The sequence below is a fragment of the Rosa rugosa genome, chromosome 2 (assembly GCF_958449725.1).
Source record: "Rosa rugosa chromosome 2, drRosRugo1.1, whole genome shotgun sequence".
In the NCBI taxonomy this organism is placed as follows: Eukaryota; Viridiplantae; Streptophyta; class Magnoliopsida; order Rosales; family Rosaceae; genus Rosa; species Rosa rugosa.
Genome location: NC_084821.1, coordinates 21,848,128 through 21,860,951, shown reverse-complemented (window position 1 = coordinate 21,860,951; position 12,824 = coordinate 21,848,128). Strand labels below are relative to the sequence as shown.

At 35.5% G+C, this 12,824-nt stretch overlaps 2 protein-coding genes across 32 annotated transcripts; one reads left to right on the top strand and one right to left on the bottom strand.

Annotated features, from left to right (window-relative positions):
* Window positions 1–6,022, top strand: LOC133734645 (type I inositol polyphosphate 5-phosphatase 2-like). 31 transcript variants are annotated; one of them, XR_009858471.1, is made up of 7 exons: window positions 1–327; window positions 940–1,017; window positions 1,957–2,102; window positions 3,606–3,750; window positions 5,314–5,401; window positions 5,499–5,603; window positions 5,826–6,022. XR_009858471.1 is itself a non-coding variant. In XM_062162256.1 (3 exons), the coding sequence occupies exons 1-3, from the start codon at window positions 5,283–5,285 to the stop codon at window positions 5,827–5,829; spliced, it is 228 nt and encodes a 75-aa protein (XP_062018240.1). In that variant the 5' UTR covers window positions 4,082–5,282; the 3' UTR covers window positions 5,830–6,022. The 31 variants fall into 31 exon arrangements, 1 of the variants encoding a protein (XP_062018240.1); XR_009858459.1 differs by having other exon boundaries at window positions 1,112–2,102; XR_009858470.1 differs by having other exon boundaries at window positions 1–352.
* Window positions 6,023–9,364: 3,342 nt separating this feature from the next.
* Window positions 9,365–11,883, bottom strand: LOC133732695 (amino acid transporter AVT1I-like). The gene is made up of 4 exons (XM_062160275.1): window positions 11,862–11,883; window positions 11,490–11,572; window positions 10,112–10,725; window positions 9,365–10,009 (listed from the first exon to the last, which is right to left on the bottom strand). Exons 2-4 carry the CDS (start codon window positions 11,569–11,571, stop codon window positions 9,494–9,496), a joined length of 1,212 nt encoding a protein of 403 aa, XP_062016259.1. The 5' UTR covers window position 11,572; window positions 11,862–11,883; the 3' UTR covers window positions 9,365–9,493.
* Window positions 11,884–12,824: the final 941 nt, after the last annotated feature.

Sequence of the window (12,824 nt, the reverse complement as noted above, 5' to 3'; positions counted from 1 at the left end):
TTCAGCTTGCCTAACACTATTCGACCAAACCTCCCTTTTCTCCTTCGTTCTCCGCCTCTGACAAAAGCCATCCTCCTCTTCGTTCTCCGCCTCCGACCACAACCCTCTTCCTCGTCTCCGTTCTCCGGCTACAATCACAACCCGACCCTCCTCGTCCTCAGCCTTTTCTGCCTCGGACCAGCTCCTCTGCTCGAAGACGGTGAAGAGAATCAGCCTCTTCGTTCTCCCCCTCCGACAAAAACCATCCTCCTCTTCGTTCTCCGCCTCCTCCATAATCCTCCTCCTCAGTTATACTAGTTGGGTTTTGGTTTCTAGGCTTGGTTTTGGGTGATTGCTCTCAGTCTGGAACTGGGTTTGTTTTATTTTGAATTGCAAGTGTGTGATATAGTTGCTTATCTCTGTAGATTTGATGAATGGGGTCTTGGGTTTTGTGGTGTTTACACGGAGAGTGGCTTTTGGGGCTGGTCTATATATTCATGGCATATTTTGGGTTTTAGAAGCAGAATATGTGTGATTCTCTTGGGGTGAATAGCACAATATGATCTTTGGTTTCAGTATTTTATTAGATTTTCTGCAATATATTCTGGTCGATTCATCATATTTCAGTTCAATTTTGTACTAACTTTTTTGTTTGTAGTTGATGTTTGGTTGTTCATAACTGCAATAAACTTAAAATTTTACGTTTTTAGTGTCTGTTGGATTGAGAGAAGACGCAGGGGGAAATGGTTTTATCTTGGGTTTTCTTCTTTCTGAGGTGTATTACAAATCCTTGTATCTTTGTGTTTTAGTATGAAACTCCAAATCAACCGTATAGTACAACTGTACAACCCTTGAAATAGTAATACATTGCTTGGTTAAAGAACAAAAATTGGCAAGTGAAGAAAACAAGGCGATTTTGATGAGTTGCTTTCTTTTAATTTTGTATGGATGTGGGTGCAGGTTGATGAAGTTGTACGCGATGCATGACTTTAATCGGATAGAGTACTGCTCATTCGAGTGTAGATTTTGGTCCAGAAGGTTTTGTCCACACCTTATTTGTCTGATTTCATTGCTGCATTTTTATGTTTTCATTCTTTTCTAATGTAGATCATTGTGGCCTGGTACTCAGCAGATTGAAATGTAGCTTTGATCTGTTTAGCACCCGATGTCCTAGTACTTGGCTCATATAAAATTGCAACTGCAGGCAGTGGTGTTTTCAAGTTAATTTGTTTTCCCGCTGCGGATAACAAAAGTACGTAGCTAGATCATTTTATGCTACACGAGTGGAAAAATATCATTTCAGCATATACTTCACTCATTATGTTATCAACATGAATTTTCTATCACGAGTTCGCTTAGAGTACATTGATATTGAGATTTTTTTCACTGGTTTGTCATTATATGAGGTTGATGATCTAGCAGCTGAGGCCGCAATGATTGATCTAGCTGATGTGCTAACATATCACGACGTTAAAAATAACTGCCTAAAGGGATTCCAACAGTCATCTCATAAAATTCCTACCATTAATGAAGAGATACTTGATATGCTCACAGTCATGATCAAGCACATTTTTACCAATGGGTATCTCTAAAGTCTATACTTTTGATTCTCAGAATTTCTCTTTGTATGTCTCTGTCCTGAAATTTTAGAAACATCATTAACTAGTTCATGCTCTCATCATTGTAGTTGTTCTGTGTTACTCTAAGTTCCAATTCAAAAACCTGACCGATGCTGTGGAACAAAAACAGATTACTTGTAAAAGCTCAATGTACAATATAAGATGGTTAGACTGTTTCACTGTTGCAATCCCTGTTTAATACCCCTTCATTAATCATGCAAGTACCAATGAAAAGAGGTCTTTAGCTTAATTTGCAAGATTCTATAATATTTGTCTATTGAATTCCTGTTTTAAATTAGCTTTAGATCTAACTTTCGGACATTTGGTACTCCACTGTAATTCCAATGTTTATTGGCAGGGGGATCTCCCTAATATATCTGGTTCCTAAGCTTCTTACAGCAGGTTTTTGCTCCTTATCATGAGGTTGTCCGCGTCAGTGTCTATGCTATCATGGCTGCCCTTCCTACGATGGCCACTGCTGAGGAAACCTAATAAATGAACATGGTAATTTCATATACACTACCATTCACCTGGAATAAGTAATGTCTGTGATTTTTTCTTGGGTAATAATATTAGAGGTGCTTTCAGTTAGTAACATGATTTGCTCATGATGGAGTACTAGGTCAGTTCTTCGATTCTTTTGTTTGAGTCTACTACTTTTGGGTCCAAGTTTGTCATGTCAGTCTTTCATATCCATGATGATGCAGGTTTGTCATGTACATACTTCATGTTATGAGGAAATATGGAGCCCTCGACAAGGCCTCAAATGCAAAATTTTCTCAGTGTGTTAACTTCTGAGATGCAATTCATCTGAAATGCAAAATTGGGAGATGGGTTGCTCCCGAAGATCTGATATATAATACAGGAAACCTTTTAATTGTGAATTAACTGGATTGTTGGTGTGAAGAAAAAGAATATCATTCATCAAAAGAAAAAAATTTACTAGGAAGACCAATTTTCGCTCCTCTATCTTGTGGTGAAAATCTGTATCCTGCATGTGTATCTTGTAATATAGATAGATACTTAACTCTTATCAGTAATGACCAAAATTAATACAATGAAATCTAGAGTCTAGACACACCCACACACACATATTGGTTGATAGACTGTCTAAGCCTCCTTTAGTGCCTTTACTAAATTGGTTTGTGCAGAAAGATCATAAAACCACAAAAATGTTTATGTGAGCTGTGAACACTGGGTGAGTTAGTGTAAAATTGAAAATTTTGTGTTTAATGAAAATGTTTAGATGCTTGTGGATTTCTGATACATTACATGCTCAAACCATTTTTCTTTAGCTAGACTTTTGTATTATGATGTTGCATTTTAGTTTAGCTTTACTTTGAATATTCCTCTGTTTTTCCTTTCCAGATAGGGAAATGTACTCATAGAAATGAAAAATAAAATAAAAATTCAAGGGTTGTGCTAAAATAAACAGGAATAACCATGACAGAGTAAAGGCTAGTTTAAAGGTTTACCAATCCTCTCAAAGGTTGTACCCCTATACTTGATGATTCTGCAGTGGATTGTGTTTGATGAGTGATTTGCTTCATTGATTTAATGATTGCGAGTAAACTTAATTTCTGCTAGTTGATGGGAACAAAGTGTTTCTCAGTTTTCTCTTTAATTACTTGCCCTTTCATTTCATTATCAGTCAGCTCTTACAGTTTCAATTCTTGGTGGGCTTCTATTAGCTTTTTCTATTCGCTTGTATATCTTGTTGACATCTAGCTCCTATGCTAATGCAATGCTTGACTGTCACATATTAGCCTTGAATAACTAATCCAAGGTTGTATCTTTAAGATTTACTAAAAACTCCAAACCATATAGGAGACAGCTTGAGTTAGTAATCTACAATCTTGGATAAATGCCTCAAAATGGCCATACAAAGAAAGAATCCATCTTTATGAACTGCTAACCTTTCCAGTTTTAATTAGCACTTGTTCTTTCTCTTGAGTAAAAATGCATCTTATTAATTACTTTTAATATTTTATATGTATGCCAGTTCAGGTTGATAGACTAGAAGAGTTGGTTGATTGTGACTACGAACAGAATGCTGCAAATATTTCTGGTAGTAATTCAGGAAACTTGTTTGAGCAAAGTGTAGATTGACACTCGTGCTTCGGATAATGTTCGAGCAGATTCTGGCCATAAGGTTTTGTCCAAACCCCTCCTTTTCTTTATTTGTTTCTCACTTTTGTAACGCACTTCATTTGGTGGTACTTCCATTTAGCGCATGATATATATGCTTATACTGAACTCATATGACAGCTATATCTGCTGCAACCAGTAGTATTTTCAACTGATATTTTGCCCTTGGGGATAACAAAAGACCCAAGATTTGTTCTGCTATATAAAATCGAATTCGTCTCCAGATGTAATTACTCATAATGGTTATTACCGAGGTAATTAAGAATTCAGTCCACAGCATACTGTAAATTATAATCTAAGATCAAAATGATCCTTGAGGTAAGAAATGCTTCGATAACAATCTACAAAACTATACCTTCATTATAGTTTTATCAGTATGACATAAGAGAGTAATTCCCATATGCATGCGCACTTTTGTATTCTAGTTTTTTAAGTCTGCAGACATGAGAAACTAGAGCGTTTGTCGTCTAAGTAGTTTGGGGTTGTTGGGAAATTTGGTAGCTAAATCTCCCCTCTAAAAGAGATGATTTTCATCACATCTCTTCCACCTTAAATGTTGAGAATTATGATCATAGATAATTTCAATCTCAATTCTTTGATTACTTTCTATTGATTTGCAGCTCTTCATATTCAAATACACGTCTGGATATCTTTTAGCCTCTCTTTGATTAAGCTCTGTTCTTATAGAAACCAATTGGAATAAGCTTTTATTTCTGTGATGTTGTTAACTCATACTCTGTTTCAATTTTATATTTCCAAATAGCTTGAGTTTTGACAAACTGAACTGATGCATGATCTTTGATAGTTTGTCTTTCGGTTCTCACTTTTCTTCAAAACTATATGAGTTTGGATGTACTTATCAAATTGGACTATCACTTGTATAAATTATTTCAGAAACTACAGTTTCCAGACCCAGCGACCTGTTTCTGTAAAACTGTAATTTTCTGTTAATAATTTGAAGTTATTTTCTTCTGAGAATTTGTAGTGGACTTGTTAAAGAGTATTTGAGACTTGGAATCTCCTAAAAAAGATTTTTCTATAATTAGTTATGATTTTTCAAAGTTACAGGTCTGTTGCAGGAATTTCTGAAAACAGTATCACTGTCATGTTCTTTCTGTTTCTTTTAGTATCTTTTTATGTACAATCTTGCTTCGAGAAACCAGTACTTTAGAAGTAGGCATTCCCACCTTTCATATGAAACCAGCTTGCCTCCATTTGGAGTTCGTATGAAAGATTTATATCACGACAAATTTGGCTTTGTGCATGAGCATTTCTGCTGCACAGTTTTACTTTACAAATCAGATCTCAAATAACCATTTCTAGATGTTCAATGTGTGCTATAATCCAGTATTTCTATTGTATGATAAAGCAATTAGTTTGTTTTTATTTGGGGGGCTACAAGGTGATATCATTGTTGCAACCTTGGACCTTAAAAATGATGGGGTTCCTTGAAAAGGAAACCACTTGGGAATTTTAAAAATGTAGCTGCTTGTTCTATCATATTTTGGAGTGCTTTTACATTCTTCTTGTCTAATAATGTACATAAATATGATATTTATTGGTTCAGATCCGCCTTCTTTTGGCTATCAGTTAAGACATAGGAGAGGAAAATCAGAAACTACTCGTGCTCAGTACATAAACACAAAGGATGTGAGGTTTGTCTATGTTTTTCTACCTCCTCCAATGCTAGGCCTAGAAGTAGCACCAGTTTGGTTCTTAATGGAATTTCCTGGGGCACATTGTTTCATGTAGGCTGACAATAAGCACTTGGAATGTTGCTGGAAGAGTTCCGGATGAAAACCTTGATATTGATGATTGGATTTCTTCAGAAGAGCCATCGGGTATCTACATTTTCGGGTCAGTACTTTCTATCTTCCTTTTCATAATCAACCTAGGCACATACTTTCAGTACTTTCTATCCCAGAAAGGTATAGTTAAGTTAACCAACAGATTGTGTTATGGATGCTAGGATAGGAATGTCTTGTAAGGTCAATGTCTTTTTGTCTTTCCCTTTTCCTTTCCTTTCTTTCCTTCTGTTTTTCTTGTTATAGCTAATTGTTCATTTCATTTTATTTGCAGGTGAAAACAGAAGAACAAATGGGATATAAGTATGGCGAGGCTTGCTTTCGTTTATGTTTCTAGTATTATGTACCATTTAGACTTAAATTTTTGTTTTATTTCGACATGTTATGCATAGAAATACTTGGGATGTTGTTATGTACTTTGAGCATCAATATTAATCAAAATTTATTTACTTACGATATGTATTCTCATTAGATTTCCTAGCAATAGTTACAAGTCAGTTTATAACTATAAAAATGAAGTCATATAAGAACTAATACATCAGTTCTAAAAGAAAAAATTGATGTCCCATTAGCCAGTGGATAACAAAATATTAAGTAAGAAACGATGTAACACAACCTAATGAACATCGACTTATTAAGTAAGAAACGATGTAAAACAACGCAATGGACATTGATTTATTAAATGAAAAACGATGTCTAGTATAAGTATAAACATCGGTGTCAACCTCAAAAACTGATGTTTAATATAAGCTTGGACATCACTTCGTAAAAAGAAACGATGTTTAACATAATAATGAACATCGGTCAAGTAATACAAAAGAATGTAGATTCAATCTTAAATAGTGTGATATATGGCAAGTATCCGTAAAGCTTATAAACAGCAGGCAAATTTCAAAAATACCGATGTGTAAGAATATATTACACATCATTTCTAGAATGAGTAACGATGTTAAAATGAATACTAGTGCTATTGGACCTATATTTCGTTAAGCATTAAATGCATAAATATGAAGGTTTAACAATATCTAAAAACACCAATTTGTGATCATAATAGCAGTTTAACATCGATTATAGAATCTAATCCGATGTTTATTGTAGTATGGGACATCGGTTTTTAACCGATGTCTATTTTTTGGCGATCTTTTACATCACCCACTAACACATGTGTACAAATTTTTTTTTACATCGGTTTTTGGCCGATGTATATGAGAAAAATTCTAGTAGTGTATAGTACTCAAAGTTTAAGCTACCGTCATTGTGGCTTTTTGCCACCTTTTCTGCATCATTGAAATCTAAGAAAACAACCCATGAAAAAAAACATTACGAAAACATTGGAGAATTACTAGTAGTTGCTTAAGAGGGGACGGGGTTGGGTATTCACCTTATTCATATTGAACCGTAGTAGAAAAGATTAATGAGCTCAAAATCAATAGAAAGTATGGGAACATATCTTTTGCAAAACAACAAGGGCCAGTTCCTAAAGCAAATCAATGGGCTCAGTAGTATCCAGCTACAGAAAACCCATGAAGAAACTAAAAGTGGTTCTTCAAAATTACCAACCAAGCTGCATTAAAAGAAAGGGACCCATTCGGTCTATTCTTTAATGAAAATAAAACAAAAAGGCCCGAAAATGCCATACCTTTGAGCTTTAAGAAGGGCATGTGCAGACACTACATTAAAGACCAAACTTTATGCACTGGGTAATTAAACAAAACCCAGAATCTCCGAGAACAACTGAGCAAAAAAACCTCCGACATATGTATCATAAATAATTTACAAAAAAAAATCCAATATAATTTTCCATTTTACCATTGGAAAATTGAGACTAGTAAAGACACTAACTATTTCCTCAGTTACGTAGTTGCTTGCAAGTTGCAATGCGTCCAGCAATAACTACAAGCATAATAGCTAACAGTCTAACAATTAGCAAAGTACCAAATAAAAGGAGCAAACCTCTTGCATAATAGGATTTCCTGAAAGGCTCAGGTCAAGAATGCCACAAATCATAAAAGAATCAATGTTTTCTTGCTTGGGTGGATTGATGGTAAGGGCGGGCGTAATTCGGGTCAGATCGGTGTTGAGCCCAAAACGTTTCTGTACCGCCGAATTCGGTTGGGCCAAATCTCAAACCGCGACTCAATTATTTCTAAGATGGACCCACATGTTCGGTGGGCCGAAATAGCGGTTCGGCCCCATTTCGGTTTCGGGTTTGTTTAATGGGCTTAAATTTTTTTTTTTTTTTTAACAAAATTATTTTAATCAATTGTCTAATATCCAGACCCAATTTCAAATTTAGTAACATATTTAAGGCCCAATTTCAATTTAGCAATAGGTTTTAGACTTCAACAAAGATCAATACCAATTCTTCAGGATTTAGTCTGAACAAACAATTTGGGTGAACTAACAAGAACAAACTAACTTATTACAGATCAAAAACAACAACAAAAATATATCAAAGGTTGGAGGACAGAGTTCCAATTTCCAGCTTCTAATCTTTTGGCTCCCGCGGATGAACAAGACCTGTGAAAACCACTAATCTTGGTACAAACATACAAAAGTATTATAGCATAAAATTCACCACTGATCTTAATAGCATAATAATTAAACTTTTAATCGGACACATGCAATACCAAAAAGGAATATATAAATTATAACTTTTTTTTTTTTTTATTGAGATCCCACAATTTTTCAAAGGCTTCATAGATCCAGAGACTAATCCGTGCCGCGCGGTCATGTTAGAAAAGTTCTTCCCCTCCCTCCACCAACAATAGATTGAGATATAACTCAAATCAGCGTCGGTAGGACCCGGGTGTGAGGGTTCCGCACTTGGAGGCTCTTACCTACTCGACCAACTGTGGTAGTTTGTAAATTATAAACTTCAAGTTTTCATGTCATAAAAAGAGAAGAAAAAAATATCACTACTCAAGCATTAGATAAAGTAACCAATCCTCAGAAATATTTCCTTTTTGCAAATCCATTTTTCTTTGCAAATATCCTATAATGAATTTAACAGATAGATTTTGATGTGAAGATAAATACTCATAAATACTCCTTTTTGCAGATCGTCTTTTCTTTGCAAATGAATATAATCAATCGATCCTCAATCCTCAAATCCAAATCCTTAGAAAGCAAACCCAAAACCATCCAATCAAAACCCAGATCTATAGCCTAGTTTATATTCAAAATAGGAACTTACCAATAGATTTTGATGAAAACCATATTCATTTAATGATGTCCGTTAGATCACAAACAAAAATAGTGACTAAATATTTTGTTATGGATGGTTTTTGTGAGAAAGAATGAGAGAATTGAGAGAATGGGAATGAGAGGGTGAGGGAGAACGAGAGAATGAGAAGGCTGTTGTTAGAGAGAGAGATAGAGAGAGAGGCTGTTAGCTAGGGTTATTGGATTTATATTAGGAATTCAAAATTGTGTGTAGTAAGGTACATAGTAAACAAAACCTCACACACTAGCAAAGTGATAACACATTAATAAAAAATAAAAAAAGTAATTGTGTTATAATTTGGTCAATTCGGTGTAGTTCCCTCAGTATGAAGTGTAAAACCGGTTCCGAACCAGAAAGATCCAATCTGGTTCGATGAATGTCATTTTCTGTGTTTGTTGCATGCGGTTCGTTCTCTGACCAAATTTGGTAGATTTTTGAGATCCTGGTCGGTTTAGGCCCACCCCTTTTGATTGTACTTCTTTTATCAGGTTTGCAGGATGGACTGTGATTATCTCGGTTTACTTAACTGAACTCATGGACGCAAACCCTAACTACCAACCATCATCAATATTTCTTGCAACACAAGGTACTTTAGCCATTGATTAAGACCACTCAATTTATATTCACAAAAAATAAATAAAAAATAAAGACGTGGTAGAACACTAGATTGTGATGCATATCATCATCTCCCTTAAATTAAAATTACATTTGTTTACTTAATGGTTTACAAGATCAACAATGGCTGTATATGTGCCTAGAACTCCGGCAAGAACACCAAACACCATTATAGCTAAAGGGGCTACTAACTTGCAGCTCCATGTACTAAAGCTATGAGTAAGCTTGATGTAGCATGCACAAGGCAGTAAAAAAGATGCTAATACAATAAAAATGGATCCTAGTATGCCCACTAGGGTCTCAAAATAGGGAAAGAAATAAGCTAATAAGGTACTGCTAGCCAAAATTACTAGCCTAACAGCTCTCTGAATTAAACTCCTATTTTGGTACTTCTGAGGGAGGTGACCCTCAATAGACGAAGCTACAGGGGTAACCAACAATGCAAAGCGGGTAATCGGTATTAATAGTAATGTATAAATAGCGACTTTCGCACCTGCTTCTGAGGTGGGGAGGTTCAGGGTTATCTGAGATTGCACTCCTCCTCCATACATAAGATAGCCAATCACAGCTATAACCAAGCAAGTCGTGGTGGTGAGAAGAAAGCTAATCATCAACACCTACAACATATGCATATACCAAATTAATTGCCATGAAATTAAACAACAAATTATTATGAAAGACATAAGATTAGAGTTCAAGTGCATGCCTAGCGAGATTACCGTAATGAACTGTTGTCGATGTCTCATAGACACATAAATGGAAGGTAGAACCGGGTGGCCCGCGAAGCAGAAAATGTAGAAACTCATAGCGGTTGGGATTCCACTCATGTTCCACAGTTGACCCCCTTGTGCGTGAAAGCCAACTTTTGATATTCCGACGGATATGAGCGATCCCACAATAAGGAGAGAAGAAAGAACTCCCATGACCGACACATACGACAATATGCTCAAATCCGTGAGTAGCATTGTCGGTAAAGTAATGCAAGCGGTAATTAAGACGAAAGTCTTTCTACCGCTAATTATTGTTGCCCCGCCGCCATGCTTAATGGCAAACGTGGGGAATAATTTGTGTAAATTTTCACTTTCGACTATCATCAAGCTGAGAGCGACTAAGTATAGTTCCGTGTTTAAAAACACGGAAGCTATAATCCTCCATTTATTGCCAAACGCTCGTTCGACAATATCGAAGTACGTGGTTAATGATGGGTTCGCATCCATGCATGCTTTTAGTAGCATGCCAGTATAGCATGTCATCATGGCGATGACAATGCAAAGAAGGAGCGATACCCACCCTCCTCTGGAGAGTGCGTACGGTAGAGTAATAATGCCTATCCCTGAAAAATAACAAGTTGATTAGCAACGATAGATTTCATCTAGTTTTATTAGATCAAATAAATTTCAATTAAGTTCCTCGAATGAAGTCACATTTGTGTAGCAAAACAGATTGGTACATAAGACTTAAATAGCTAGGGCAATCTCACATAAATACACACACATTAATGCACATATGGTTATATAGAAAAGAATTCCAAGGTTTTTGTATTAACATTGTTTGACTGGCAATATTGTTTTCAATCTAATCATTATGTAGGTCACGATCCAGTAATACTTGATTGGGCCACTGTAGGTTTTTCTGTTTTTATGAACAATTTCACTTTCTATGCTTGTATCTCTGAAGCCTATCTTTCTTTCTTTCTTTTTTTTTAAAATTTTTTTTATGACAATCTTTGAATCCTAACTTTTATGCATCAGAAAGTTGGATTGATCGACGAGGTTTAATTCCCAATATCACAAGTACAGAAAGGTGAGTTCTATGTTATATCATTTCCATTTTGCTGGAGTAATTAATTCACTACTCATTCTTAGTCCATCAACTACAACAAACTAAATTAGCTATAGGTTGATCAAGGTTTTAACAGTTAGCATGACTCGAACAAATCTCTATCAAAAGCTTCAAAATTATCTAGCCAGCACAATTATATTGGCAGACATAAAAAGCAGAACTCAAAGGGAAAATAGTATAATGCGAAACTTTACCTCATTCAAGTTCAATGGAGTTTACAATAAAATAAAACAACTAAACTGGATCACTACTTACCTAAAAACACACTAGTTGTATTAAACGTAGCTTTCCAAAGGCTGGATTGGCCCGTTGAAGGAGTAGTACTTTCACTGTTCATTCTGGTGAAATTAAAAAACAAAATCATTTAAATATTGTGGACAAAGAAAATATAATAATGAAAATGATATACTCTGATTTTTTCAGTTGCGGGGATGATGATGATGAGGACGTCTGGCTTCTTATGGATTCAGATATAGCGTTGGGTTAGATCAGCAATGGATTCAGTTTTGGATTTGTTGGAGCAAATTCAGAAATTTTTATGCTTACTTCTCTTGAATTGATGGTTGGGGTGTAGGTCGACGCACAAAGGCAATGACTTCACAACTAGTAAAGCCTTTTTTTAACTACCTGATGTTGGTGAGCCGATGAAGGTTCGCTAAATTTATAGTGTCAATATTACTATCTTTGATTATATATTGTTGTTCAAAGATTGTTGATTATAGTATCAGATCCTTAATTGTCGCTTGCTAAAAGCCAAGTATTATCCTAATTGTTTTTTAATGGAGGTGGAGTTGAAAAAAGGTGCATCTGATACTTGGCATAGCATTATAGCTGGAAGAGAGGTGTTACAAAAGGGTTTTCGGTACCAAATTGGTGATGGAAGAAATGTCTCTTTGTGGAATGTTTGGTGGGTGCCCATCCCTAGCTCTTTCAAACCCTTCTCACCCATAATGGAGGGAACAGAGGATTAGGTAGTGGCAGATGTTATTGATCATGGGCGGAGCCATGTTGGGGCCCGGTGGGTCATGTGCCCCGCTGAGATTTTTCCATAATAAGTAGTATAAAGTTTCCTACACTAACTAGATGCCAAGTTGGTGTAGTTGTAGCTTCTTGTTACTAGCTGCAAGTTTCAGATTCGAGGCTTTTTGCCACCATTAGACTAAGTTTTGTTTTTAATTTCTTGCTTTTTCAACATTAACACTATTATTTCTTATAATTTTAAAAATAAAAGATAAAATATGTTACCATCATAAAGAAAACTATAAATTTGATTAAAAAATATATAACTTTTTTTTTTTGATCAAGTGAAATATCATTCATTCAAACTGCAATTACAACATTGCCGCAATTACAGCACCCAAATACGGGTTTACAATAGAGTGAAGCAGCAAGTGACTAGTACTACGCATACTTACTCTTAAGACACTACACTGACATGTCAATGATTTCAACGACGAAGGCTGAATTGGATGGCTAATCGAGTTAGCAAGGCCAAAAAAGGCAGCAATGACATCTCTTTTTTTTTTTTTTTTTAATTTTTCCCTCTTTTTTATTTATTTATTTTTATGCTTCTCTATCTTTCTCCTCTCT